Source organism: Cydia splendana, chromosome 2, assembly GCF_910591565.1.
Source record: "Cydia splendana chromosome 2, ilCydSple1.2, whole genome shotgun sequence".
NCBI lineage: Eukaryota > Metazoa > Arthropoda > Insecta > Lepidoptera > Tortricidae > Cydia > Cydia splendana.
The window spans coordinates 26,980,269-26,995,352 of NC_085961.1; the positions used below are offsets into that span (position 1 = coordinate 26,980,269).

General features: G+C 36.4%; 1 protein-coding gene and 1 non-coding gene across 17 annotated transcripts in view; one reads left to right on the top strand and one right to left on the bottom strand.

Moving 5' to 3' along the window:
• LOC134806060 (protein tramtrack, beta isoform) overlaps positions 1-15,084 on the top strand; it is a 552,198-nt gene that overhangs the window by 332,283 nt on the left and 204,831 nt on the right. Inside the window, exon 5 of one of the 16 annotated variants that reach the window (XM_063779319.1) lies at positions 10,511-10,770. The exons of 13 other annotated variants lie outside the window; for them this stretch is intronic. In XM_063779319.1, the coding sequence (XP_063635389.1) occupies positions 10,511-10,755 (245 nt within the window). In that variant the 3' untranslated portion in view covers positions 10,756-10,770. Of the gene's footprint in view, positions 1-995; positions 1,262-6,184; positions 6,472-10,510; positions 10,771-15,084 lie in introns of those variants that run through there. 2 more of the 16 variants (XM_063779315.1, XM_063779311.1) reach the window with 2 other exon arrangements.
• Trnaa-agc (transfer RNA alanine (anticodon AGC)) lies at positions 7,705-7,780 on the bottom strand. The gene has a single exon. It is a non-coding gene; the product is annotated as a tRNA-Ala (tRNA).

Below are 15,084 nucleotides of genomic sequence, written 5' to 3' on the forward strand. Positions count from 1 at the left end.
ATTACTAAGACTTCGCTGTCCGTCCGTCCGTCCGTCCGTCCGTCCGTCCGTCCGTCCGTCCGTCCGTCCGTCCGTCTGTCACCAGGCTGTATCTCACGAACCGTGATAGCTAGACAGTTGAAATTTTCACAGATGATGTATTTCTGTTGCCGCTATAACAACAAATACTAAAAACAGAATAAAATAAAGATTTAAATGGGGCTCCCATACAACAAACGTGATTTTTGACCAAAGTTAAGCAACGTCGGGAGTGGTCAGTACTTGGATGGGTGACCGTTTTTTTTTTTGCTTTTTTTTCGTTTTTTTTTTGCATTATGGTACGGAACCCTTCGTGCGCGAGTCCGACTCGCACTTGCCCGGTTTTTTTATGTGTTATATTCTAAGTACCTATTCGTTTTTTTCGTGAATGACCAATATCACCATGTTGCGCTTGGGTTTGTGCTCCATGATGGAGCCTATACATTAAAGTGTAAGTCATTACTAAAAGTTTTTATCATAGTGTTTATGTAGGTACATTTACCTTAATGTGAAATGATTCATATCCCGCTTGTTGTTTTAGTGGTATGGATGGAAAATACAAAAGGAAAAGACATAATGGTCATCGATGGGTTTGCATTTAGCCTCAATAATGTAAATAATGTAAACATATTTATCTTAGCGTTGCTCCAAGTATTACACTAAAAGGTGTAAAAGCCATTTCCTGGCCGTCCAGGATGTAACAATAATCCGCGCCTATCTGAGGCATAACCATGTGGCACCTTCTTTTGTTATACGTGATGGAATCAAAGTATGACGTACCTTTGCATTTTATTTATAATATCTATGTTTTTTTTGTGCAAAGAGATCGTGTACATGTTTATTTGCTGTAAAATATAAATATTTTTGTAATTTTTTGTATGTATTTTTTTCCATATTTTGTAAGCCCTTTCCACGTTCGTAAACTAATCTTTAAACACTTTAACTGTGCTGAATATTTATATTTTCGTGTTTTGCAGTGATTTGGACCAAGAATATAAAAGGAAAAGAAATGGTGATCATTGACGGTTATACTTTTCGCATCAACAACATAAGTAAGAAAAACATATCTTGGAAGTGCGCTCAATATGACAACAGGAAGATAATGTGTAAGAGCATTTTCCTTACCAGCAAGGACAGAAGGGTAATACGCGCCCGCGTCGACCATAACCTTGTGGCACCCGCGTATGTCATACGTAACGGAATGTATACCTATCAATGTGTGACATAATAATATACATTTGTATAACGGTTTTCGGTGTACCTCTTACATGTCATTGAAATGTCATTAGGTAAATGTGCCATTTCCTAGCCACCAGAGACGGAAATATCTCCCGCGAATATCTAAACCAAAACCATGCCGCCCCGCACTGCGTATATATCATACGTGATAGAATTTATAGAAGTTCGGGGTTGTGTTTATGTAAGGTAGGTACCTTTATAAAATTTTGTTGTTGTTTGACCTAGGGCACCCAAACTATAAAATTACTATAAAATATAAGTATTTAAATAGAAAAATGATGTTGCGTATTTTTCTACGTTTGTAAACTTTCGGTCTGATTCTAAGTTTAATAAAAGTCAAAAATTCTTCAAACAGAAACGTCACTTTTGACACTGGCAGAATCTGTCATAGCGGGCCGCATCTGACCCGATCAATATCGAATCGAGATAAAATTTTTGACGTTTTTTAAAATTAGAATCAGGCCGAGAATATCTAGATACACTTTAACAGTCCTGAACATAATTTTTTTCGTGTTCTTCAGTGCTTTGGACCAAGAATTTAAGAGGAAAAGAAATAGTGATCGTCGACGGGTTTAGTTTCTGCATCAACACAATAACTAACAGAAATATATCTTGGAAATGCACTCAGTATAGCAACAACAACATAAGATGTAAGAGCCATTTCCTCGCCAGCAGGGATAGAAGGATAATACGTGCTCACCTTGACCACAACCATGTGGCACCCGCGTTTGTCATACGCAACGGGATTTATATCAAAGTGTAACATAATAATATATACTCGGTGTACCCCTTACATTTCATTAAAGTGTCAAAAGGGCGTCTACGTGTTGGCTTCGGCTCCTCGCACGCCTCCCAAAGGTCCGGAACACCATTGTTCCGTGATGGGAAAGATACAGTATAATTTTATTCGGTGTACTGTCGGCAATAGTAGCGGATGAGACAACGCATCAAAAGTAGTTGTATGGTGTAACCCTTTAGTATATTTCAGACAATGTCGTAAAGGCTCATACGTGTTGGTTCTGGCTTATACACACGCACGTCTCTCAACCGTACGAAACCCTATTGTTCCATGTACGGAAATTAATATTTAGGTATATTTGTGATGAAATATTTTTTTTAATTTTTAGCCATATTATTTCACGTTTTCCTTTGTTTTATATTCCTTTAACTATATTTCAGTCATTAGGGCCAAACATGTAAGAGGATGGGACACTGAAAAAAGTCTAAGTCAAAAGAAGAGACATAAAATACATAGGAGTTAATTAATATATGTAACCTTTGTAGATTCTGTTACGTAGGGTAGACTTACAAGTATGTCGATAGTTGCACATTTTGAAAACAAACTAGTCTGCTATGGATCTCGATCTTTCATTCATCTAACATTGGCGCAGTCGGTAGGATCAAACTGTGTAAAATTATTTTATATAATGTCAATATTCAGGGAGGAAATTTCGGAGTACGTTTTTATGAAGAAGCGGTCGCCCACTATCCCCTTAAGCATTACTCTGAACATGAAGGCAATAGTTTTACTTTTTTTTTTCATTATATTAAGTTATACCCTAATCATTAATGTCAAAGGTAACCGTTTCAAAAACGTATAAGAACCTGTTTCACCTATTTCTGTTTCAGTAATATTTGCCAAAAATATGAGAGGAAAGCGCACGGCTATCGTCAATGGCTACCCATTTTATATCAATGCAGAGAACAAAAGAACCATATCTTGGAGATGCACGCTGACCCGTGTGTGTGGAAGCCATTTCCTTGCCACCAAAGAGGGAGAGATCTTGCGAAGTAACTTTGACCATAACCACAAGGCACCTCGTTTTGTTATACGGAACGGCTTCTATATCAAAATTTGAATCAGTATTTTATGTTTAATCATCTTGGAGAATCCTGCAGGTCTCAGGATATTGATTAAAGACCTCATCGTTTTGCTCTGGTGTTTTCATAACTTCTCCCCTATGTATTTATACATTTGTTCTAAATCCTAAGTGAAACTAAGACGTGACTGCTAATAAAAGGCAAATGAGACTCCTGATTGATGACAAACCTGAAAGCAGAAAGGCCGATTTTGGCATTGCTTTGCTGTGTGTGCTGTGTCCTGTATCCGAAACCTATACCTGGTATGGTAGCTAGCCGCACGCCTTGTTACTTGTCTTCCAATATTAAATTTCCAAATTATCTGCATGTTCTAGCTCTATGGGCGAGGACATCCAGAGGCAAGGAGGTACTAGTATTACGTGACTACTGTTTCTGCTTTAACTACCGTCGCACGAGCACAGTACACTGGAGGTGTACCTTCGGCCGCACGTGCAAGGCGCGCGTCATCACCACAGTGTCCTTCGAAATTGTGAAGACGCGTTTAGAACACGATCACCCGCCGCCTTCATTCCAAATACGAAATGGCTTGTATATTAAGATGTGAAGCGATCATTACAGAAAATAATTAGTAATTACCTATCTGACGTTGGGCTACCTAGAATAACGCGAGCCTTTGAAATATAAATGAGGACGCATAGACTGGTGATGCCTACGTGATAGTGTTTATATATATAAGCAGATAGACATACGGTCGTCTAGAGTTCATGTTTATTTATTATTTATTTAAACTTTATTGCACAAAAGAAAACTTATCGTACAAAAGGCGGACTTAATGCCAAAAGCATTCTCTACCAGTCAACCTTAAGGCAAAGCAGAGAGATTGTGGGCGGTGCAACTGCTACTACTACTAACAAAATTTAATATAAGGACGCAACGCTAATTTAAAGAATTTTAACATACATACGCAAGTACATCAAAATATACACGATACATATAATATAAATATACATATAATAAAAATATAAATATACATATATATATATATATATATATATATATATATATATATATATATATATATATATACCTAACATTAAATATATATAAATATGTTCAACTTTGATGAATAATAAAATAACATATTGTGTGTGAATTTTATCATAAAATTTGTTAATTATGCTCCTATCTTCTAGTCTTTCTCGAAATATATGCGTATCATGTTACTAAACTTGAATAAAAATGTACCTACTTTGACAAAGTTTTCCGATACTCTCTATTTAAATACAGCAGTGAACATAGCGCACGTTATAGTTAAAATGTTATTATTTTTTATTTTTTAGTGATCTGGAGCAGAACACAGAGGGGAACGGAGCTGGTAGTAATCAACGGGTATTCCTTCGGCCCCAACAGTATCCGGAAGAACACGATCTCCTGGAAATGTACTCTTCACCACAAGTGTAAGAGCCATTTTCTGTCTACGCCGGACAGAGTCATATTGCGTGCTGATCTCAACCACAGTCATGATCCACCTGAGTTTATTATACGGAATGGAATTTATGTAAAACTGTGAAATAGCGTGATTTTGCGCTGTCTTAGGTGACTAGGCAACAATATATACTCGTTGACGCTAGTACACCACAACACAAGACATCGCACGGCTAAATTAGACGTTTATGATAACATGATCCCCTCTATAATTTTTTTTACAAGTATGTATTATAAAGATTTTATTAATAAATTAAGGATTCTAGACAAAACGTCTTTTTTTATATCTACATGCATTTAATTATTATTACTGTACATCCATCGAAAGAAACCTGAAGTTATAATTTATATGCATACATTCTCAATTAATTACATAATAAATTATACACAATCGTTTCCCGTTCACAGTAATCTGGACGGTGAACGCCCGAGGGAAAGAGATGGTGATAGTTAATGGGTTTCCGTACTGCAAGAACACGGTGAGAAAGAAGACGATATCATGGAAGTGTACATCATCTTCGTACAACCGCTGTAAGAGCCACCTCCTCGCCACTCATAAGAAGAAAATACTGAAGGCCACTTTGGAACATAATCACGGGGCTCCGAAGTTCTATGTGACGGATAACGGGGTTTTTAAAAGACTCTGATTTAATGTCTTGAGCTATACAAAAACTAAACAAATTGTACGATATAACTTACGTATATCTAGTCACTCGCGTGACATGTTTCGGAGAGCCTATAGGTATCCATTTTTAAACACAAATAGTGCATGAGCAGCGGTACCCCACGTACTCCAAAAGAAACACGTAAAAATAAGTATTAGCTTAAGACTATGATTTTTTTTTGCTTCTATTAAGTTTGTACTTGTTGATCTTTCTGTCATCGCTGCGTTTAGCTTTATTGAGTCCTCAGCAACTTCAGAGCATAGGATCCGAGATATAATAATATGACGAAAATGGTCTAGTATATTCTAGAGTCTACTTCGTCCCTACTTTGGAACATTTTTGACCTCTCATCTTGTTAGACCGTTTTGTTTCTGTTATTGATATATGTTATGTTTTAGCAGTTTTACTATAATAATGTTAGCCTTTATATATGACTAGATTCTACGCGTAAGTGAAATTTTTAATATTTAAGCACGTATTATATGAATGGTACAATAAATAAGCTTAAAAAAAATTTAATGTATGAAAACTAATTACGTGATATGGTCCTATATCATTTATTTAGAATTATTTAAAAATAAATATACTTATATGTAATGTTGTACCTATAAGGAATTTTTACGTATAAAAATGAAGTATAAATAAATAATTTTACCCTCTATAAAGTTAGCGTTTCAGTATCAACTTATACCATCTGTAAAATGAAATAGATGTCATATACGAAAGAAAAAGTGACCAAGGCCACCAGTGTCCGTGTCCGGGACTGGAATCGAACCAGCGTCGTCTGCATTTGCGGCAGATGGCTAAACTACTCAGTCACCCGGGCTACGGCGGCATGGGTTGAATTTTCTTAAGTATATGCAATCTCTTGGCTTACGACGCCTCCTGGGACATACTTAAGTATATCTAAGAGAATTAATTTCACTCGTAGGTACAATTTCTATTGCTTGTTTTAGTGATTTGGACATTGAACGCACGAGGCAACGAGATGGTGCTGATAAACGGATACTCGTTCTGCAGGAACACAACGAGAGAAAAGAACACATCTTGGAAGTGTACGAATTCTTACAGCAAGTGCAAGAGTCGTTTTCTCGCTACTCAAGAGAGGAAAATACTCAGGGCAACGTTGGAACATAACCATGAAGCTCCGAAATTTGTTATAAGGAACGGGATATATAAAAAACTTAAGAGGTCTAGTCCGTAGTCACCCTGCCTACGAAGCAGGAGGTCCCGGGTTCGGATCCTCAAAAGGGCATTTTTTTGTGTTTATCACAGTAATAATTTCTCATTTTGAATATTTTCCTTGTAATTATATAGTTATATTATATAAGTATATAAACAATTACACACTTTCTTTAAAATACGAGTTTCAGTATCAACCAATATTAGCACCTGAGAGAATAAATTTCACTCGTAGGTACAAATACAATACCTGTTTATTTTTAGTAATTTGGGCGTTGAACACACGAGGCAACGAGATGGTGCTGATAAACGGATACTCGTACTGCAGGAACACAGCGAGAGCGAAGAACATATCGTGGAAGTGTACAAATTACAAGTTTAAGTGCAAGAGTCATTTCCTCGCTTCTCATGACAGGAAAATACTTAGAGCGTCATTGGAACATAACCACAAATCTCCGAATTTTGTAATAAGGAACGGGATTTATAAGAAACTATGATCCGTTTCTTTGCTGCTATTTGTATGTATCACTGTGTACTAGCCCTTGTAAATTATAAGTTCGGTTTATTCTTATCATTGTTTTTATATTGATTGTATCCTCTGCTTTCAATTTCGAATCTAGTTGCTGACATTTCCTTCTTAAAGTCACAAGCAAATGCAATAATAAACTTAATACTTAAGTATCAACTTAAATAAATCTACTAGTGCAGTTGAACAAATTTTTCATTAATTAAGAACATAATTGGTTGTCAGATAAAGTCACTCAGATAACCAATGTAGAATTTTTCTATGTTGAAATGATATAGTCTGTTAAGCCATTTCCGTCGGTAGAAAAAAAACGGCTAATAAACGTAGGCGCGAAAGGTAATCGTCCCATTGAAAATTTGAATTTCGCGCCTTTTGTTACTGACAAACTTATTTGGCTATATTTAAATAATTTTGTTACGTTATTAGATTACACTTATTTTCGAAGGTTGAAAGGATTTTGAGGATTAGAGTCGTAGCAAGCTGGCTCTGCATTTGCAATGACATACTGTGTCAATTTCATCATTAATGTCAAATGTTAACGAAAATATGTCGTTTATAAATGAGTTAACGACACTTTCTCACTTTGTTCTGTTCAAATCGGTGCTAAGTTTAAGCTAACTTATTTAGACGGACTCTATTTGTTATTTTTATCACACACAGTACAATTTTAAATGTTAATATATTTTTTCTTTTTATTTGGGACGTACCACATTATTACAATCTATAAATTGTAAATACAGATGTCAATCACAATGAAAAAATCAACGATGATCAGCCAATGTGGGACTCGAACCCACATCCTTGGATTGCTGGTCCAATGCGTTACCAATTCCGCCACCTGACCAGCCGTCAATTAACGCGAATTTAGTAATTGCAACTGCGACAACGTCACTAGCGACATCTGCATTCTAAGGTATACAACCTTCGACCACCTCTGAGGACATGCGTTGGCGCATGACTTACCCCCCGACCACGTTGGCCAGAGTTGATCATCGTTGATTTTTTTCATTGTGATTGACATCTGTATTTGCAATTTATAGACAGTACAATTTTTCCAGTTTGAATCCCTGATATAATTATGAGTAAATTTGATGACCATGAACGATCCGAACTGAATGTTATTTATATTTGTTATCAGTGACCTGGACGAAGAACACTCGAGGTCGTCAGCTGATCCTGGTGAACGGGTTCACGTTCTACATGAAGAAACAGCGCAAGGCGACGACGTTGTGGACCTGTACATACAGCGGGAAGTGCAAGGCTAACCTTAAAGTGACGCATTTGCAGGAGATCATTGGTGGTGTGTTGGAGCATCACCATCCAGCATCGAATTATGCTATACGTGATGGAGTGTATATTAAACTTTAGATTAGGAAGAGATTCCCAACCCATTATCAATACCAGCGGTCGGCAACCTTTTAGCAGCCAAGGGCCACATAGCAGTCAACGAAGTGGTCGCGGGCCGCACTTTGTTAATATTTATGACTTTATCAGACATTGCCATTTGTCAATATTACATACAAAATAGTCAGGGAGGCTCGCGGGCCGCTGGTTGCCGACCGCTGATCTATACTATAACTTGGTTTTATCTGTGTTTGATCAAAGTAGTTGCGCATTGCCTTTGTGTTGTATTAGATTGTAATATTAAAATTATAAATAATATATGTAATAGTAAAATTATAAATAATATATGTACATGCAATGATAGATTTTCCTCAGAGATTCGTCGTACAATTGTTTTCATAAACGAATTTGAATATATGTCATTGATTTTACTCGGGTAATTACACGATTTCATTTACGAGTATACAGGGCGTCCCACGGCTATGCCACATGGAGGGAAAGTACCTTGAATGTACCATCTATAATAATAGATGGAACAGTTTACTGAAAGAAGACATTATCTAAGTTTAAAAAACAATTTAAAATGCATTCATAGATTTTTAAATAATTACATGGTTGAACCGGGAATCGAACCCGTAGCGGGGTTCAAGAAAAAAAATTACCCCATAGCTTTATCATACCGATCGAAAGGCTTCATCATAAAGATTATTTTTGCTAAATAACATAGTGTCAGAAATAAAAGGAATTTGATGTGAAATTTAGCGAAATAATCAAAAGAGTGCGACTTTGTATTCAACGGAATGGGACTCATTTTGAGCATTTGATAAATGAAATTGATTGATTTTGAATAAAAAAATGTTAATATTCATGGTCTTCATTTTATTTCATACACTATGTTATTTAGCAAAAAATAATCCTTATGATGAAGCCTTTCGATCGGTATGATAAAGCTACAAGGTATTTTTTCTCGTGTAGAGGGTTCGATTCCCGGTTCACCCATGTAATTATTTAAAAACTTATGAATGCAGTTTAAATTGTTTTTTTTTTTAATTAAAATAATGTCTTTTTTCAGTAAAATGTTCCATCTATACAGGGTACTTTCCCTCCATGTAGCATAGCCGTGGGACGCCCTGTATAGGTTCACAGATGAGAAAAGTTCACAGATAAATTTAATTACGTCACTACGGAATAAATATAACATTTTTTTATAATTAAATAATTGTAAGATTCACATGGTTATACAGTTTTAATAATTGCCCTGAGAAAAGAAGTCTTTTAAAATACTGTCTTCTAATTTACCTTAAGACCATGTGGTCTTAAGGTAAATTAACTTAAAGAATAATCTAACCTTGCTATGATCGTTTTTACAGTAATATTCTCAAAGAACCTATACGGCAACCTAGTCATGGTGATCGACAAGCACACACTCTACTTCCACAGAGAGAACAAGAAAACTTTGGAGTGGCGATGTCCCCAACGGCCGTGCAAAGTCCGCGCTACCACAAACAAAGACCAGGACCAAGTGAAATTGACGCATAGGCACAATCATCCCCCTACGAGATTCGTTATAGATGATGGTGTTTATAGAAAAGTGAAGAAATCGATTTGTTAGATTCCGTCGAAGTGAACTCTGCAAATACAAAGTGTTAAAGTATGGAAGTGCCAACTGTAAACATCATATTTTAATATATTTTTTTTCGTCAATGGTGGCCTTCACACCCCGTCATTGCAAAGTTTGCGCAGAGCTAGCTTGGTCCGACTTTGAACGTGGGCCTGTAAATATTTTTCAGTTTTATTTGATCTCTGTATGAACGCCAAATTAGGGTAATATATGGTAGAAGGACCACATGATATATTTGATTGTGTTTAATTTATAATGACCCATAATAATGGACATTGTCACATTATTAATTAAAAGAAAACATGAAATCTTGCACTGATTGTCTGGTTTCTTATTCAGAAGAAGATCAAGTCGCTTTCGTGGCCACCTAATCAATACGCTAATTCTTTGAATTAGGAAGAAGTTGTGTCTGATCCTGGGGCCCATTTCACTAACGGCATTTGATTAATATTATTAGTCCGCGAATCGAAATCAAATCGTATAATTTTCCATTACAGCGCATTAATAATATTAATTTAACACCATTCAAGAAATGGGACTTTCGGGCCTTCATGGCCTAGCGCCTAAGAAATATAACAAGTATTAACAAGAACTTTGTGTTACTTGCAGAAGTTATCTACGCGAAAAACATGTATGGCAACAGAGTGATGATAATGGACGGCTATACACTCTTGTTGCATAAGAAACTTACAAAGACCCTGGGCTGGCGATGCGCACAGAGGCCCTGTAAAGTTAGAGCTGTTACCTTTAACGATAATACTGAGATCAAGATAGCCAATGAGCATGAACATGAGCCGCAGAAGTTTGCCATAGTAGACGGCATTTATAAGAGGGCGAAAAAAAAAGAGTTGTAGGCATTGGAAACTAAAGAATGTAGCTCACCTTAAGAATACACGAACACGCCGCCAAAAAACCGCTCCCATACAATCAAAATTTCATGTTATATCAGAATGTCAATTTAAAATGAGAGCACAATGTATGGCGGCGGCTAAATTCTGATTCAGAAGGACCACTGGCAATCCGCTATTGTCACTGTTCTACTTACAATAAAAAATAAATAAAGAACAGAAAAATGTTTCCATTGATATTATAGAGATACTCTTCCGTCGTCCCTTGACCGCTTTAAGATCATGCCGACAGTGTTCAATCGGTATATCTTTTTTCAGTGGCAGTGGTTCGCAACAAGCGCGGCAACGAGCTCCTGATGGCAGAGGGCTACAGTTTCTACCGTCACAAACGGTCCAGCCGGGGCCTGACGGACTTTTGGTACTGCACGTACGCGTCCTCGTGTAGAGGCATGGTGAATACCACCAAAGACGGCCAAGTTCTTAGGATGAAACTGGAGCATAACCATGCACCACCAAAATGTGTAATTATAAATGGCATTTTACACAAAATGAAATAATTTGTTGTATTTGTAACCAAAATATAGTTAATTATGGACCTGAACATGTTTTTGTGTTAACCAGGCCAACAAATAAGCGCGAAAAATATGCACTGATAGTTATGTTACATCAATATCAAATCAGAATCAGGTCGCTCATGGCAATAAAGTTTTTAAATAAAACGTCCAATCCAAAGCATAGTCGCAGATCCCAAAATTTGGTTTTGAAGGGCTTCAATTTCTACTGCCGCAAAGTTTCTACCCAGGGGACCACGTACTGGTACTGCACGCAGGGATCCTCTTGCGATACCAGTGTCAACGAATCCAAGGATGGCATCATTTTAAGGCAAAAACTGGATCACATTCACCCGCCACCGCGATTTGTCATTCGGAATGGTCTTTGTTTTAAGATTTGAGATATTGATACAATCGTGACTCTTATTTTATTATGTGAAAAATAAAAAACATACTTTTTTTATTGATATCTTTTTTATTTAAGCACACCGACAGCGCAAGAAAGGTGCATTGAGAGCAGTATATCATATAATTTGAATGTGGTCACTTATGGCAGTAAAATGGTTAAAAAACGTTCATATCAAATCGGGGCAATTCCAAAATTCGATGTGTTTTGATTCTTGTGGTACCTATCCTTTTTTTCTAGTCACTCATGTGCGGAACAGCAGAGGCAAGGAATTGTTGGTTTTGAATGGCTTCACTATTTACTGCCGTAAGGTTTCTCTCCAGAAAACCAGGTACTGGTATTGCCCGCGTTGTCCTCGCACATGTAACGCTAAAATCAACGAATCCAAGGATGGCACCATTTTAAGGTAAAAGTTGGATCACACTCACCCGCCACCGCAATTCGTCATTCGGGATGGTCTTTGTCTTAAAATCTGACATATTGATACAATTGTGACTCTTATTTTATTATGTGAAAAATAAATAGCATACTTGTATACTTGTTTTAATGATATCTTTTTTGTTTAACCGCAACAACAAATAAGCGCAAGAAAGGTGCACTGAGAGTACCTAGTACCTATATCAATGTGGTAACTACTCTTTCTTTTTTTTCTAGTCACTCACGTGCGGAACAGCAGAGGTAAAGAATTGTTGATTTTGAAGGGCTTCACTTTCTACTGCCGTAAGGTTGCTCTCAAGGGAACCAGGTACTGGTATTGCACGAATGGACAACGCACATGTAACGCCAGAATCAACGAATCCAAGGATGGCACCATTTTAAGCCAAAAGTTGGATCACACTCACCCGCAACCGCGATTCGTCATTCGGAATGGTATTTGTCATAGGATGTGATAATAATACAATCTTGATTTTTAAAATTATGTTATTAAGGATAGCATTTTTAATACATTACATTACAAAGCTTTATTCAGTTTTACAAACTTACGAAATTATCACAAAAAAACATTATAAACTACAAATAATTGAATTACTTAAAGTAGCTGGTTTGTTCGTGCACGACACCTTGCACTTTGAGACTATGCGCTGAAACTTGGCACAGTTGATTCTTAGCTGGTTTTGAGCAGATACAGACCGGGAGCCGTCGAGAGCCACCTCTCATTTAGTGGGGGGGAGATAAAAAATAATATTAAGCGTTGGTCAGAGTAATCTCAATGCAAAATACTATTAAGGTGGGAAAGTTACTTACAATTTGTTCTACAATCGTTTTTTTTTTAGTTTTTCGTATTCAAACTTTTTCGCTAGGATATATATTTAAAAAGGGGACCTTAGAATTTATTTTCTCTCTTTAATATCGTTTTTAATATTTATCCTAGCGTAAAAGTTTGAATAACCTTTTTTGTAGAAAATTTCATGTAATAAAACATTTTTTGCTCTTGGCCATCGTTTACGAGTTATTTACGAATGACTAAAAAAGGGAACCTTAGAATTTATTTTCTCCCTTCAATATTTTTTTTAATATTGATCCTAGCATAAAAAAAGTAGCACCTATTTTATAAGAAATCTGAAACAGATTATTTAAATAACAGATATTTTTTTGCTGTGGGCTACCGTTTACGAGTTATTTACGAAAAACTAAAAAAAAAAACGATTGTAGAACAAATTGTAAGTAACTTTCCCACCTTAATAGTATTTTGCATTGAGATCACTCTGACCCACGCTTAATATTATTTTTTATCTCCTATTTATCAACAGATTTGTATAATAAACTATATATTTTCTTAAACGTAATAAGTGTAGCTTTATGACTGTATTTTTTGTTTTCAGATTCCTGCTAGACTTTAAAAAAAAATTGTGATTATAAAATATAAAAAATATGTTTTTTAGTCTTTTCTCCTTCATTCTTTTTTTTTGTTAGAAAGTGCATTGTTTTTGTTCTAAAAATAGATTCCTCATCCTTAATTTATCCGAAAATGATATATTACATGCCCTTATAGCTATAGTTTTAGAGAAATGTTGCTGCAAGTGAAGCCTAGCAGTGTCGAACTTCCCCCCCCCCCCCCCCCCACTAAATGAGAGGTGGCTCTCGACGGCTCCCGGTCTGTATCTGCTCAAGACCAGCTAAGAATCAACTGTGTCAAGTTTCAGCGCATAGTCTCAAAGTGCAAGGTCCCCATACAACGGTGTGCACTAACAAACCAGCTAAAGATAGGAATTGTTTCGGTAAATAATTGGTCTGGCTAGCTATTTTAAATATGTAGTTTTAGGTTTATAGTTATATAAATAAAATATATGATTATGAACTACTTTTTTTTACTTTTCTTGTAAAATATTTCGCACCATTTTTACACGTTGTCAGACGTCTCTTATTCTGATAATTCCTTTTTTATATCTCTCTTTTTCTCTACTCTCATTATGATACGTAATATTTCTACATGATTACATTAAATTGAGTACAAGCCTGTTTAATTGTTTTATCTTACGATAAGTTTATACCATTTTACAGTTCTCTGGATTCGCAATGTACAAGACAAGGCTTTGCTCATCTATAACGGCTACTCCTTCTACCTGGACAAGCACAACAGTAAAGGGCTTTGGGACGCTTGGCGCTGCACTAATGCAAGCTGTAGATCTCGAATCAGCGCCACTAAAGAAAAACAGATCTTTCGGGTTTACATCGATCACAAGCACGGAGCACCCAATTTTGTAGTACGGAATGGCGTCTTTATTAAAATATAACATGAACAGTGAATGAACCAAGGACATGTTTTTGAAACTAAAGGAAGCAACTGAACTTATCACTTGATTTTATTTTCAATTTCAATTATTTATTCGTAAGATAATTCCAGTGTCATAAATTAATTAAACCAAAATACTCTTCAGAATGTTTGTTCGCCCTCCTAGCCTAGTCAGTAGTGACCCCGCCTACGAAGCAGGAAGTGCCGGGTTCAAATCCTGGGAAGGGAATTTATTTGTTTTTTTTTTAGCGCGGATATTTGATAAAGATATCATGTCTGTTATTTTTTCTCTTAAACAAACTCAATCACTTGTGTATGTTAAATTAACTGTAGAAACGTCCTCTGGTCACCAAACCTGTTTGTTAGTAAGTAGTTTGGATGCTATTAACTAAAGTAAAGTTCACGTTCCAAGATACACGTGAATATGAGATCTCTGTGTCCATCAAGACTATCAAGAGGAATAGCGCTATAGATAGAGATCGTCACGGTCGTATTCCCATTTGTCCCCGCCCGACGTGACTGCTGCAATACATGAAGCGAAGACCAAGGGAATAATTAATATGAATGCACCTATTCTCATCTGTGCCCGGCGGGACAACTAGGATTACACCATCGTCACGCATACGCTAGAGAACACCTAGTGC